This window comes from Strongylocentrotus purpuratus, unplaced genomic scaffold (assembly GCF_000002235.5).
Source record: "Strongylocentrotus purpuratus isolate Spur 01 unplaced genomic scaffold, Spur_5.0 spur5_scaffold_10, whole genome shotgun sequence".
NCBI lineage: Eukaryota > Metazoa > Echinodermata > Echinoidea > Camarodonta > Strongylocentrotidae > Strongylocentrotus > Strongylocentrotus purpuratus.
Window position 1 is genome coordinate 29654218 of NW_022145595.1, and position 16461 is coordinate 29670678.

A 16461-nucleotide genomic window follows, 5' to 3' on the forward strand; every position below is an offset into this window, starting at 1 on the left:
AACTTTTCACATACCTAAAAAAATTAAACAAATTGGTAAGGGTATGAATAATTTGGTGGTTAACTGTTTGTATGTGCCGCTCATCCCACTTCCACCTTGTGGTGCCATACCAATAGCAGTTGATTATTGTGAAATTCCACCAGTACAAATACATTCATGAAAAGTCAACATTCTTGAAATGTCTGTTTGGGGAATGGATCATTTGTTAACAAAGGAAATGGGATTGTGATATATTATGATTGCTACATTAGAAGATTTCTCAGACAAAACACACATAGAGAGTCAACGTTCTTTAGTTTTGTGTTTTTCATTTACTTTTCACTTGAATCTGAACTCAAAGGAATTTTGTGTTTTTCATTTACTATTCAAGTTTATCAGAACTAAATGGAGTAATATCACAGGTTAATTGATTAACTTCTGGATTCCTAACAAAACATAGCAGACAAAAGAGTTCAGACAAATACTGGAAGTTTTGAAACAATACGCTTTATCCAAGAAATTAACGCACTGAATACTGGAACTGGATGGCTCCTTTAAAAACTGGATTAAAGCATGTGGGAATGAGAGAATTTAGTTTTCAAAGGGTTGAAAATATTATTGAAGCCACACAAACCAAACTGTATAGAGATGTTGTGTATGAACAACAATCAGGTGACTGGATGTGTGACCATTGTTTTTCTTCACAAATGTTATCAAGATACCCAATTAAACAATTCTGTATGAGGCATGTAAAGACAAATATGACTTTAATAGTAGCAACCTTGTCTTTCTAAAGGTCAGCTATCTGTAGCCGTCCACAGTTAATACATCATTTTAATTTCATGATTTAAGCTTCTTTAATTTATTACCATAATTAAAATGATGCAGGTACTGTTCATTTAGCCAGAAAGGAAATATATGAGGGATAGGCTTACCTTGAAAAGGCAAAATCATTAGGTGCAAAAAGGGGTCCCTGTTAAAAAGGAGATTGTCAAAACTACTGTAATTCATGAAAAGGATAGCATATACAATGTGGTTTGATGTTTTTTAAATTCAATTTGAAAAGAATTAAGATATCATTCAATATGACCCATGATGATGCAAATGATTATTTGATGGTAGATAAAATAAATAAAATACAATAACCCCAAGATATCCATATTGTTGCTGGTATGCGTGTCATGATGTACATGTAGTCAATATATCATTGACAGAGGGTGTCACATGACTAGGTCATATGATGCTCTCATAACCATATGATGGCCTTGTCTTTAGTTTTTCAAAACACTTGTAATAAAATTGAAATAATATATTGTTGCTTGTCTGGCCTCTATATGCTTTGTTCTTAACAAGAAAACAGTAATATGATGCCAAAAATACCTAGAAATGAAAAGTATAACATTAATTTGGCCCTTACACTTTAATCTTGTTCATTATGTTTAGCCTACATGTGTATGGTTCTTGATATGAAAACAGTATTATGATGCCTAACATACTGAGAAGTGAAAAGTATTTAAAAAAAAGATTGGGGCCCTTACACTGTAATCTCGTTCAGTATTTTGAGAGGATAGGTAAACCCCATAGAGAAATCAATAGGTACAACATTGAAATGATCATGATCATGTTTAAACTCCAAAGAGAGTTGATTTTTTAAATGCACCATGTTTTATGTTAGACAACAATCCTAAGCAAATGTGAGTTCTTGGTTCTAAGTCAAACTGGCCAGACTTAAATTCTGAGAAATGTTGTCTTTTGATGACTTTCATACCTTTACATGAAAATAATATAATTGTTACAGACTTTATTCCCCAGACATGTCATGAGGTTTCTGTCAGATTGATCTACATAATTGACATGTTTTTCTCAAGTTACTTATTCAACCAGTAAACATCAAGTGAGGTTAATAACCGTTCATTCGATAATTACATTGTTCTTGCAGTCATTGAAGTACATTGTATTTGACTAGTTGTTATCACATGTTTGCTCATATACTACCTTCAAGGATGTCTGGGTTGACCTAGGGTTGGTTGATCATCTGCAGAGATAAACAAAAGAACATTGTATTTTTTTTAAAACTGTAACCTTTGAAAATAGGGTTCGAATTTTGAAGCTATTTGATTTTCTAGGCCTTGTAGTTATCAGTTGTTAATTATTTCCTATGCCATATTTGACATGTGATAAAATAATGATTCAAAGAATTGTCCAATATAGATATATTATCAGTTTACAGATTAATTGATGATATTGTAACACAGCTATATTAACATAATTTGCATCATAATGACACAATAGACGGGTTTACTAACATATGTAAGTTTACGCATACTTTTTAAACAAAGGTTGTTCTTTGACAATCGAAAAATTGACAGAGGCTTGCCAGACATCGCAACAAGTAATCTATGCAGACTGGATTCCAAGTATTGTAGTTCATTCATAAATAAAAGGTTAATGGGATAACTCATCACCAGGAAAGAAACAGCTATAAATGTGTATATGTTAGTAAACAGATGTAAGAACAATTTGAAGTTGTGTAACTCAGCATATTCAAATATAATCATGGAATCTGAATTGACTAATATTTTATAAGTGTATATAATTTTAAATTATACCATGTTGTTTCAAAATAAGAGAAATGCTTGTAATGACAGCAAGTTATTATGTATGATTACATGTTGATATGTTTGTACAGTATTGTGCTACGTAATTGGCTGAAAATGGATTGTTGTTTATGTTTGGAAGCTAAATTCAGCAGAAGAGATAAAAAATAAATGTGTACGGTCAATATCATTATGTCAATTTGGTTTATTTCTCTCTCTCTCTCTATATAATGCTTGTTATTGTTATTATTCTCACACAGAGAGAGAGAGAGAGAGAGAAAGAAAGAGAGATACTTGTATGGTTTCACATAAAAGTATATAAATACATCACATGTTTACTTACGAAGCAGTTAGTCAATATTAGATATTTGATTACTGCATCAACAAGTCTTGCATGCATGGTTTACACGTAGACCCGAGCCTCAGAGGACATTTTGGGAGGATAGAAAGAGAGAAACAGAGCCAGAGACGGGGATACAGAGAGGGAGGGAGGATAAAAACACTCTGTAAATGGAGATCTGTTGTTTAATTAAACAGAGGTCTTGTGTGTTTTTTACCTTGACCATTAATACAATGCATATGCCTACAATATTTGAACAGAATTATTAGCAGGCATGTTTTAATTGTCCAGCATTAAAAGGTGTGAGAGATTGGAAATATGAGAGGGAGGGGAAAGAGAGAGAGAGAGAGAGAGAGAGAAAGATAGGGAGTGATGGAGGTAGAAGGAGTGCAAGGAGAGATTGGGGAAAAGAGAGAGGAGATGAGAGATGCAAGAGAGAAAGAGGGTTAGGAAAAGAAAAAGTGAAAGTGTTGAAGAGATAGAATGAGAGAGGCAGAGAGTAAGAAAGTGAGTGAGTGAGAGCAAGAAAGAGTGAATGAGAGAGAGAGAGAGAGAGAGAGAGAGAGAATGAAATAGGAAAAAGAGAAAGGAGATGATATAACATATGCTTCCAATAATCATGTTTATTCCGCCAGACTTTTCCCATGTCGCACAGAATGTAATGAAGCTTAGAAAAGATAATATTGTTGATCTTCTTCTCTATCTCTTTGTTTTCTCAAGGGATACCTGTTAACGCGCCAGAAAACAAGGCCATGGCAAGCTCATTCTATTTATAGCCCTCCTCCATACCTGGCACGCGGTTGTGTCATGATCGCAGTACGGGGCAAACAAGCTACTTATTCCGACACCTCGCATCGATTGGAGCGAGAGACAACCTGAGAGATGGATCACTTCAAGCGAAAAGATGGAAATAGCAATTTCCCTCTCTTCTCGCCTCCTCTTGGTTCTTACCTACCCCCCCCCCCCCCCCCCTCTGTAAATCATATCCATATCTATTTCTATCATTGTCTCTTCTATTTTACCCCTCCTTTCTCTTTTCCTCGTCTCGTTATTCCCTAATCTGTCCCTGTTTTCTCCACATCTTATTTCTCTCTTCATTTTGTTATCTTGCTTTTGTTCTCTCTCCCTCTCCGTCTCCCTCTCTCTCCCTCCCTCTCTGTCTCTCTCCCTCCCCTCTCTTTCTTTCTTTCCTTGCCAATCTATATGGTCTATGTTTTCTATACACATTTGATTTCTCTGTTTACTTTCATACTCTCTCTCTCTCTCTCTCTCTCTCTCTTTCTCTCTCTCTCTCTTTCTCTCCCTCTGTCTGTCTCTCTCTCTCTCTCTCACACACACACTCTCTCTCTCTTTTCTCTCTCTCTCTCTCTCTCTCTCGCTATCCTCCTCCAACCTGACAGTATATCCTCCACCCCGCATCCTGCTCTCCATCTTCCCTCAGAAAAACACTCCACATTGTCCTCCATCTGAACTCCGCATCAGACTGCACACATCACATTAGAAACTAGTCTATCACCACAGAACCCTTAAGAGATTAACACTAAAACAAATACCAGCATTTCCATGAAAAGAGAACAACTGGATCACAATCAGCATCTTTTCATATTCACAGTGATAAAACATACATGTACATAATAATTGGTTATGTGGAAGCGAAAAGGCTGCATTATTCATATTTGTTAAAATATTTGTTTGTAGTAGAATCAGATTAAAGTCTGTATCTACAGAACACCATGAATTATTTGCCAATGTGAGACATGGCATGTACACCGTGGACCTCACAGACAGAGAGCTATGCCAAATTAATTATGTCTGAATATTGACAAGTTGCATTAAAATAATTCATCATCTATGTCATTAAATGAGAATGTCATTCACTTCTGCTCTACCCTTCACACCAAGCGTTTCATTTAGATGCAATATTTAGTAGTAGATGTATGTGTTGATGTAGATATAGTAGATGTACATGTACTGGTGATTGTAGTATTGTTGATGTTGAAGCTGAAGTAGATGTAACAGTAGCAGTAGTAGTAATAATGGTAGTAGAAGCATTCGTAGAAGTGGAAGTAGACGATGAAGAAGCAATAGTACAAGTATAAGAAGAAGTAGTAGATGTAGAATTATAATTAGATGAAGATGTAATAAACGTAGAAGTAGAAGTAGATGTATAAGGTTAAATAGATGTGGATGAAGAAGAAGATGTAGCAGTAGTAGCTGTATAAGTAGATGTAGAAATATAAGTATAAGTGGATTTAGATGTAGAAGTAGAAGTAGTAGATGAAGAAGTAGAAGATGAAGTAGTAGAAGATGTAGAATTAGAAGTAGTAGATGTAGAAGTATACGTAGATGTAGAAGTAGAAGTAGTAGATGAAGAAGTAGAAGATGAAGTAGTAGAAGATGTAAAATTAAAAGTAGTAGATGTAGATGTAGAAGTAGAAGTAGAAGTAGTAGATGTAGAAGTAGAAGTAGTAGATGAAGTAGTAGAAGTAGAAGTAGTAGATGTAGAAGTAGAAGTAGTAGATGTAGAAGTATACGTAGATGTAGAAGTAGAAGTAGATGTAGATGTAGAAGTAGAAGTAGTAGATGTAGAAGTAGAAGTAGTAGATGTAGAATTAGAAGTAGTAGATGTAAAAGTAGAAGTAGAAGTAGAAGTAGTAGATGTAGAAGTAGTAGATGTAGAATTAGAAGTAGTAGATGAAGTAGTAGAAGTAGAAGTAGTAGATGAAGTAGTAGATGTAGAATTAGAAGTAGTAGATGTAGAAGTATACGTAGATGTAGAAGTAGTAGATGAAGAAGTAGTAGATGTAGAAGTATACGTAGATGTAGAAGTAGAAGTAGTAGATGAAGAAGTATACGTAGATGTAGAAGTATACGTAGATGTAGATGTAGAAGTAGAAGTAGTAGATGAAGAAGTATACGTAGATGTAGAAGTATACGTAGCTGTACATGTAGAAGTAGAAGTAGTTGATGAAGAAGTAGTAGATGTAGAAGTATACGTAGATGTAGAAGTAGAAGTAGTAGATGAAGAAGTATACATAGATGTAGAAGTATACGTAGATGTAGATGTAGAAGTAGAAGTAGTAGATGTAGAAGTAGAAGTAGTAGATGAAGTAGTAGATGAAGAAGTAGTAGATGAAGTAGTAGATGAAGAAGTAGAAGATGTAGTAGAAGTAGATGTAGAAGTAGTAGAAGATGTAGAATTAGAAGTAGTAGATGTAGATGTAGAAGTAGAAGTAGTAGATATATAGATGTAGCTCTATAAGTAGATGTATTAAATGTAGATGTAGAAGTAGAAGTAACTAAAAGAAGTAGATATAGATGTAGAAGTAGAAGTAGTAGATGAATAAGTATTAGTAGATGTAGAAGTAGAAGATGTATAAGAAGTAGCAGAAGAAGAAGTAGTAGATGTATAAGAAGTAGCAGAAGTAGAAGTAGTAGATGAAGAGTATTAGCAGAAGTAGAAGTAGTAGATGTATAAGAAGTAGCAGAAGAAGAAGTAGTAGATGTATAAGAAGTAGCAGAAGTAGAAGTAGTAGATGTAGAAGTTGTAGATGTAGAAGTATGAGTAGATCTAGGAGAAGTAGACGTTTTCCTGACATGTATATATCATCTCTTCCCTTTATCTGTCCTTCTGCCTCCTTTCATTGTTCATCCGGATGATGCTCAACCTTCAGCATCTCGTTTCCAATCTCCTTGAAATTTCCCAGCTTTTGTTGACAGCCTTCTTTCTTCCGTTGCCCATTTCTCCATTTAAGAGACTCAAGGTCTAAGCTCTCTTCACTTATCTTCATCTAAGATTGTCTCCTCTGTTAGCTTTACACGTTGTCCATCTGACCTCTCCATTATCAATTATCCGTTGCCAAGGGGACGGTAATGATTGCCATCATCTCTTCCCGGCCGCATCCTCTAGGCTGCGTCGTCAAGGATGAGAGAAAGAGGGGAAGAAGGGGAGAGGGGGATGGGGAAATAAGATTATAGAAATATCGGGGTTCATGTAGTCTTGTAGAGAGAGAGAGAGAGAGAGAGAGAGAAAGAAAATAGAGAAGGAGAAGGAAATGAGGTAAAAGAGAGGAGAGATAGAGGGAGAAAGAGAGAGATAGTGAGGACGAGAGAGTGTGATATGAGAGAGGGGGGGGGGGGGGCAGAAACTACGTTGACCCGTTGCATGTTATTGATTAACGTGATGATGCTTCCGTGGCGTGGCGTACGCGGCTATAACACCAGCAGGACCTCGAGTGAAATATCAAGCAAAATCGTATTGATTCTAAAAGATCTGTGATAGCAATCGGATACTGTAGAAGGCAAGTGAAGTAAATGGTAAATACTGTAGACAGAGAGAACGTATGATAATTTTGTTTTAATTGTAAGTCTACTTTGAACATATTTTACACGAGATACAAATTAATAAAGTGTTTTTTCCCCCAATTTTTCCTAATGGATTCATAGATTACAAGCAAATTAATAATATATCGTTTGTTCTAAATAGGTAAAAAGATAAACTTCTGTCTTTCTGTACGTCAAATTATACTTGTTAATTTAAAAGGTAAAGACCAGTATTGGAAACGCCCCAATTTCAAAAAATGAAATGGAAGCTCTCATTACCAATCATGTGAAAGAATATGTTTTGACTAATACATGATGATAAAAAATTTGCTGGGAAACCGCCTACTAATTCATATATTTGGTAAATTTGTTTCTCTCATGGTTTGTCAGAGATATAGGGTAGTCCCATATACATCTTTCTGTGTATAGTGCTTGTAACTTTACGAAGAATGGGCCAAATTTCTTATCATTTTGATGATTCCAGAACATTGCAGATGCTAGATGCTAGATGATCAACCTTTTCTGATCGATTCCACAACGTTTCTTTCACAATGCAATCGCTTGACCAGAACTGGTCTTTACCTTTAATACATGATCATGTATTTAGGACAAAATTACAATAATTTCTCTCTCTCTCTCTCTCTCTCTCTTGTTTAGGGATAGAACTTTGATAACATGATAATAATTAATCATCAAATTTATCGAAAATGCCGGGGATAAAAAAATTATCGTAATTTCATAACAGTTACTTTTAATAATCTTTTGACAGAAATGATCTAGAAAAGCGTACAACTAGGACTCAATTCTGCAATTTCACAGAAAAATTCTGCATGGCGAGGTATTGTTGTATTCCCCTCTCGAAACAGGTTTATTTTAGCCTGGCCTGGTGAGATGCCAGAGGTCCTTGGCCCATTTTGTCACATCCATGCGCAGTCTCCATGTGCAGTCGCCTAGAAACTAGGACAATCCAATATCAATTATTTTGTTTGTTATCTCTGTTTTTTGGCGCGAACCAGACGGTGCCTCGGGAAACCTGATACAATGATCTCTCATCCTTTTCATTGTTATCTTTGGCTTTCATCGTCACACTTTCTCTTCTTAATCATGTCTACCCTGTTTACCCTTTCCACCATTTTCGATGCACATCTTCCTTTATGTATTTTAGATTAAATAAGTCAACTTCTCCTATCCCCCATACATCTCCCCCCCCCCCCGCCCCCTCTCTCTCTCCTCCTATTTTGTCTCTCTTATCTTCTTACTCTCGCTCTCACTCTCTCTCTCTCTCTCCTTCTATTGTAACTCTCTCTTTTCTTTTCTTTTTTTTTCTCTCTCTCTCTTTCCTAATTTGTCTCTCTTTCCCAATTTGTCTCTCTCTTTTCTTTTTAGTTCTTATCTCTCTCTCTCTCTCTCTCTCTCTATCTCTCTCTCCTATTTTGTCTCTCTCTCTCTCTCTTCTTTGTAACTTTTTTGTTGTCTCTCTCTCTCTCTCTCTCTTCATCATATTCATCTCCCTTTATTTCCACTACGATTCATTCCAATTCAAAACATTTTTCATCCCAATAAATAAACCCACTTTCCTCATTAGCTAACCCAGTATGCTAATCTGCATGCAATATGCATTCACGTTCCAATTAGAGAAAAAAGACATGGTCCATTAGGTAAGAGCGCTGTTGATGGAAAATCTAATAATAAGCGATGGGAGTATAAACACCCCCCCCCCCCCCCACCACCACCACCACCACCACCACCACCCTCTCTCCTTCCCGCACATACTCCAACGTCACCTTTCATTCCTCCTCTTAACCCCTTTCATCTTTGACCCCCCCCCCCTTCCATCATCTTCGTCCTCCGACGGGAAAAAAGATTATGCAAATCTTTGTTGAAATCTCATCTTAAAGGATTAGATACCTTTTCGCCTAATGTACCTATTTATACACATGTACATATTCCATTACAGATTGTGAATAATGCTGTACACCTCTTGATTAAAAATTAGAATATAAATTGATTTAAAACAAAACAGAAACTAAACTAAGCTTCTTCCCCTAACGGGAAGAAGATTATGCAAAATCCTTAAAAACCTAGTTTTAAATGATTAGATTTTCCCCATCCAAAGTACCTTTGTCAATATAACAACAGTGTTTAATCTCTTGCCCAATATACAAACTGATTAAATTCATATAAGAGTACGTAATTTAAAAAGAATGATAAGAAACGTATTGGAGTTTTGAATGAAACTGAGGCGTGCATATACTAGATTGTGCAAGAACTATAACATATGTGTCATAATCCTCTTTAAAAAAGATATACATGTCAACAAAATATAAGTGACTTGTGACGGGGACGCCATAACGATACATAGTTATAGATTGCCTAAAGTATCTTCGCTCCAGTGATGTCGAGGCAGCAAACAGCAAGAAACTGTGCGAATAATCACTTGGCTTGAGAAAGTCAACAGGAGTGGATGAAAGTTTGCCCACTAAATGTTAAGTTTGCATGGTAGAAGCTTAAATTACGAGTCATGATTACTCCCCAACCAATCAAACTTTTCTGTATCATACATGAAATATCTTGATAAAAGTAATAAAAGAGTAGAATTATCTTCAGGTAATCTACGCAAATGCTAAATGCGGCGCTCATGATAAAACCGCAATAATCGCAAATACCCTACACGCTCCTGTTCATTATTGTTTCCACTTGAACAATATTCAAATAATATGCATGGCCGTCACCGGGCCTGGATGGGAGATGGACGTGGGTGAAGGATGCTAGACGGATCGCATCCTCTTCTAATGGCTGTCATTAATTTGAGTAAACAGTAAGCAGCATCTAAAGCGAGCAGTGGTCGTGGTAATAACGAGTTCAATTGGCGTTCATTTGCGGACGACCGTCAGTAAATGGTGTCAACGCTGTGTTAAATAAAACAGCAGCGAACGAGTGGTTAGGTGGTGGTTGTAGTCCGACAGAGAGTTTAGTACACGACATCGATAGGATCTCCCTTTCTCTTTCTCTCTCTTTCTCTCTCTCTCTCTCTGCCTCTCTCCATTTATTCATGTCCATCTCTCTCTCAATCTCTTGATCTCTCTCAATTAAACTGTTATTTTAACCGATTTGCAGAAAGCCTGATGTATGTGTTTATAAATACACTTGAAACCTCCCTTCTGTCTATGAATCAATCTCCCAACAAAATTGACCCCCCCCCCCCCGGAAAAATAGATGATGATGATTTAGGAGGAGGAGGATGATCACGACAGAAGAGGATGATGAAGGCGACGACGATGATGATGATGATGGTCATGATCATGATACTTTGGTGAATAGAACGATGATGTTGATCATGGTGATGATTGTGAGATTGATGTGGTGGTGACTAGGATGATGATGATGAGCAGGAGGAAGAGGATGATGGAAGGAAGGGGAAGATGATGAATTTTATAACAATTAGGCCAACAGTGTGATATTTTTCTCTGCATACTTGTTTTGCCATTTCAGTTATGTGGGCATGAAACCATAAGAAATTGGAAGTCACGCAGTTTTACTTTTTCTTCATTGTCAGTAAACTATTTTTAAACAATGCTTTTTGATCAGCCCATAGAAATCCTGCAAAGTTGATGCCCTATCACGATATTCGAATGATTTGCTCGATTCTGTGAATTATTTTTACATCTCTCCCAGGAAGTGATTACATACTCACGAGCTAAATATGGCAACACTTTTTGTTCGAAAGGGGCTGAAGATTAGCTAAACTTAGACAACTTTACATCACAATGTAAGGAGGTAGTGAACCCATATTGTCGTAATTATGGCTAATGATCATCATGTGTGCTATTTATACAAAGAAATAATCAGCGGCTTAATATAGGGGCACTACTCGGCATGTGCCTGAGCACAGGGCTTGAGAGTAGACAATCGTTCGGAATGGGGCGCATTCTAATATTCCAGGAAGTTAGGTAAATAATAATCTAGTAGTTTATGAATAAATGGTAAATAACTTTCAATCCGTAGTTATATATATACAGATCAGTATTGTTAGGCTAACTCAGAGATGTGTAGACAGACATGATTTATATATTCCAATAAAATCACATATCGAAACCATATGCTTATGAAAATCAAACCTTATATTTGAATACTCATGTATGCCTATTTCATAACTCACTCTTTTGAATAATTAAAATGAATGATGGTGAATGAATCAAATGAATAATAACAAACGCTTATAATGGTAGAGGGGAATATACAACCATGTTATTCGTTGCAGAAACAGTTTTAATGATGATTAAAAACTTTACAAGATGGAAACACAATGATGATTATAATCATCACCGAAAAACGTAATTTTCATGGCTGCAATACCTCTTTTCTCTTCAGTGGTTACCATCATCATCACCACGATCATCATCATCATCATCATCACAACCATCACCATCTCCATCACCACCACCATCACCAACATCATTACCATCACCAGCACCAGCAACACCAATACCATCATCATCACATCACCATCACTATCACCAACATCATCATCACCAATATCATCATCATCATCACATCACCATCACTATCACCAACATCATCACCACCAATATCATCATCATCACATCACCATCATCATCACCATCAACATCACCACCATCATCAACACCATCACCACCACCATCACCACCACCATCACCATCATCATCACCATCATCACAACCATCACCATCTCCATCACCATCCCTATCACCCAGATCACCATCATCACTACGACCACCACCAACAGCATCACCATCACCAGCACCACCATCATCATCACCACCATCACCATCACCACCATCACCATCACCACCACCACCACCACCACCACCAACATCACCGTCACCAACATCACCATCACCAGCACCAGCAACACCAATACCATCATCATCACATCACCATCACCACCACCATCACCATCATCATCACCATCATCACAACCATTACCATCTCCATCACCACCACCAACAGCATCACCTTTAACAGCACCACCATCAACATCACCGCCATCATCATCATCACCATCACTATCACCAACATCATCACCACCATCATCACCATCCCTATCACCCAGATCACCATCATCACTACGACCACCACCAACAGCATCACCATCACCAGCACCACCATCATCATCACCACCATCACCATCACCACCATCACCATCACCACCACCACCACCACCACCACCAACATCACCGTCACCAATATCACCATCACCAGCATCACCATCACCATCACCACCATCACCACCACCACCACCACCAACATCACGAACATCATCAATTGACCAAATTGACCAACCCAATTGACTCACATTGACTCACTCACACGTCACAGTCGGTACGTCCGATATTTTAACGCGACCTTTATGGTTCATAAATAGCTGCTTTCAAATCAGAAGCTTTAACGAATAAATAATAGGTGACTCAGGGCTGATTGAAGAATAAATGAATAATTAAAATGATGAATGGGTATGAGGATGGAGGATGCAATGAGGGATAGAGTCCTCCGGGTTTGTGAGTGTTCGATGGACATCGTGGACTGTGGTCATCTTATATGAATGAGTGTTCACAGCGAACCATTCCAGAGAGCATCTTACATTAAATATATATATAATTTTAGAATGAAGACTAGGAAAAAGAATAAAATATTGATGATGATGATGATGGTAATGATGATGATAATGAAGACATCTAAAATGATGATGATAATGATAATAATTATGATTGCATTAGCAATACTGCTGCCGCTGTTGCTGGTAATGATAATGATGATGATAGTGATGACAATGACCATGATGTTTACGAAACCACCGATGCACTTCTTCATTCTTCATATCATTACCATTTCGTTCGTCATACTGATTTTCGGCATTGACTGTTGTTCCGTGTCATCATTTTATTTTCTCATGTTATATTTTAAGTTTATTTAAGAAGACGTGAAGCGATACGAACATTATTAAAGAAACCGTGCAATAATTCCCTTTACCGATCGTGATATCAAACAAATATGATTTCTATCAAACTCTGACAAGACCAGCAATCCTCGAGCTAGAGATTTTTTACTCTACAGGACAGATAAGCAAGAAAACAAGAAGAAAAGAAAAAACAGAGAATACCACAAAAGCTTGAGTCTGTGTGATCATGCCTGTAAATGTCAATGTCATTACATGCTCAAATTTTCTCTGGTTTGTAATATTCGCCGCTGTTTTTTTTTTTTCAAGGAAAAATCAAGCGAAATCTCTTCAGAAAAAAAGTTGTGAAATTGAGAGGCTGATGCATTTTCAGGAGCAGTCATTTTTGTATGAAATGCCAAACGTGTTAAATGAAATGTGAGGAGCGATGGGATGAATTGAGGTAATGAGGCGAACAGGGAGATGATAAAACAGGTTTCTCATATGTAATACTTTCTCATTTCGTATCTGGGCTCGGTAGAAAAGGAGAAATTTGATGTGATTTACAGAATGGAATTGAACTTTGTTCATTATATATTTCCAACCCCCCCCCCCTCCTTTCTCTTTCTCTCTCTCTCTCTCTCTCTCTCTCTCTCTCTCTCTCTCTATATATATATATATATATCTCTCTCTCTTTCTTTCTCTCTCCCCTCCCCCAACCTCCCTCCCCTCCCCAACCTCCCTCCCTCTCCCCCTCTCTCTCCCAGTTTCTCTATATATTTCTCTATCATTTTCTCTCTACCCCTTCTGTTATAGTATTAGTCTCTCTCTCTCTCTCTCTCTCTCTCTCTCTCTCTCTCTCTCTCTCTCTCTCTCTCTCTCTCTCTCACTCTTACTCAAACACTCTCCCTTCTTTGACTACCTTTCTGCCATCCTAATTTGCCAGTTTGTCTATCTCATTAATATGCTGCATCTCTCCTTCGTTCTATTATAATCCACTTCTATCCTTTTAATCTGGTTCATTAAACATACACTCTGTTCTGCATACCATGGAGCTACGAGAGATAATGAATATACCGAGCTCCCAAACGCTGATTTTGTCCATACAAATATTCTGGCATACACTAACTGCAATTGCGTGTACCTTGCTCTTTGCCGTAAGTCTGTATTTTTTCTAGTAAATCCCTAACAGTAGTCCAATTTTCAAACTGTCATTTTGAACCAATTCTATCATTTGTCCCAATAACCAGACAATTCGATACACAATTTTGCTGGGATAAACAAAACATCTTTCTCTGGAGTAGCTTATTTCAAAATGAGCTCCCATATTCCGTAAATCTATGAGATGAAGGTCATAAATCATATACGAGGCAAGGACAAATATTATATGTTTGTTTTGCTTGTAATCGTAGCTTGGGCAATTTTTTTGCGATTGAGGTAGATGCTCTTTAAATTTTATTTGAGACGGGTTAATTTTATCTGTGGTGCATGCCAGTTCGATAAAATAATGAAGGAGACTCAATTATGAAATGCCGAAAAGAGTTGTGTATTCGATCCTGTATTTTTATGTAAGGATATAAGGGCAAGTATTTTGTTTGATTTTCAGTTCATTATCGAGCCATTTATATACATGAAACTGAAATGTTGGCTTCATGCGATAAAGCAAATAATGTTCGTATCAATTGAAATCTATAATAATTTTGTCTCTTTTTAAATTGATGATAATGGTAACAATACTAATCATAATTGTATCCATGATAGACTCGATATTATCACCATGCTTTGTCTTCTGCAAACGACTTATAAAGGATCTCTTCCTACCTGTCTAAACCACCCGGGTAGAGAGTGGCAAAAGTAGATCGTCGCAACTACGTTTCAAACTTGAACTTTTTCACATTCGGGTAAAAAATAACCACTAGACCATGTTCATCGCAACACCTAAAAGCCCATAAGAATTTAAACAAATATATTTTACTTTGACGTTGTACTGAGCCTATGAAGTGAGGTATAGTAGATAATTTTAATAGATTCTAAGTTTTTGACAATAATCTGGTTTGCTTTACACACTTTATTTACTTGTCTAATTCAGGTTGTTTTTCTTCCTGCATTTGCTCCTCATTTAAATAATTTCTGCCTGACATTGATAGTCAATTATGGATATTGCGTCATAATTATAATGAGTTATGTCCATAACCCCTCTCACCCCCGTCTCTCTCTCTCTCTCTCTCTCTCTCTCTCTCTCTCTCTCTCTTTCTCTCTCTCTCTCTCTCTCTCTCTCTCTCTCTCTCTCACTCACTCACTCACCCCTCCACTCTCTTCCTCCCATACCATGACACCCGCCTTCGGGTACAGACAATACACCGTCTTCATCCTATTACGCTAAAAGCATTTGAAGGAAATTTAAGGAAATTGCATCTGCGATGAAGTCCAATTAAACGAGGGGTCGAGTCTAAAAGTATGACCCATCTCGTGCGCTAGTAGGCAAAGGCTTATGAAAATTCATGCCCTAATATTGATATTTGTATAACTTCTGAATCTGATGCACTTTATGTTCCCCCGCTTCCATTTAGAAGTGAATTTGAGAAGATTTGGAAGATGAGCTAAACATGTCATTTGATTTTTTTTTCTCGGAAATCTGCACGTACTCTCCGCCCCTACTCCCCACAATCTCTTTCTCTCTCTCTCTCTCTCTCTCTCTCCCCCTCTCTCTCTCTCTCTCTCTCTCTCAAATGTATCAATAATAGATAGATTGCTGTGTTTGTTCTCTCCCTCTCCGTCTCTGTATGTCTCTCTCTCTCTCTTTTTCTCTCTCCCCTTCTCTCGCTCTATTTTTTTCTACACCTTTCTCTCGCATTCTTATTTACTCATCAAATGTATCAATAATAAATAGATTACTCATGACTGTATTGCTCAACCATATTTTTTTTTTGTTAAATGAATTCATTTGCGTAAACGATTTCACATTACAAATCACTTTTGTTCATCTTCAGGTTTGTCTCATTCAACCGAGCTTATTGGTAATCTAATAAATGAAATTTGAATCAGTCTGTGAATTTCATTTCAATTTCCATGATCCCTCTGGAATTGACAATGTTGTTTTTCAGAATTGCTAAAGGGATAATGGGATAAGGATGAAGATGAAGAGAGTCAGAAGCAATTAAGGAAACTTATCAATCAGAATTAAGTTGGCCTAACTTGTGATTTATTGTTAAATCTCACTCCCCTCCCCCTTTTTCTGCGTTTGTGTGTATGTCTGTCTCTCCCTCTCCACCTCTGTATGTCAGTCGGTCGGTCTCTCTCTCTCT

The 16461-nt window shown here is 37.1% G+C and overlaps 1 protein-coding gene across 1 annotated transcript; it reads right to left on the reverse strand.

The window, feature by feature from the left end:
- Nucleotides 1–1996: 1996 nt before the first annotated feature.
- LOC115921618 (chitinase 3-like) lies at nt 1997–6417 on the reverse strand (the record flags this gene model as incomplete). The annotated part of the gene is made up of 5 exons (XM_030979234.1): nt 1997–2014; nt 4889–4969; nt 5228–5287; nt 5772–5856; nt 6338–6417. Coding segments are annotated over 5 exons (324 nt in total), but the record flags the coding sequence as incomplete, so codon positions are not given.
- Between the last annotated feature and the right edge of the window lie 10044 nt (nt 6418–16461).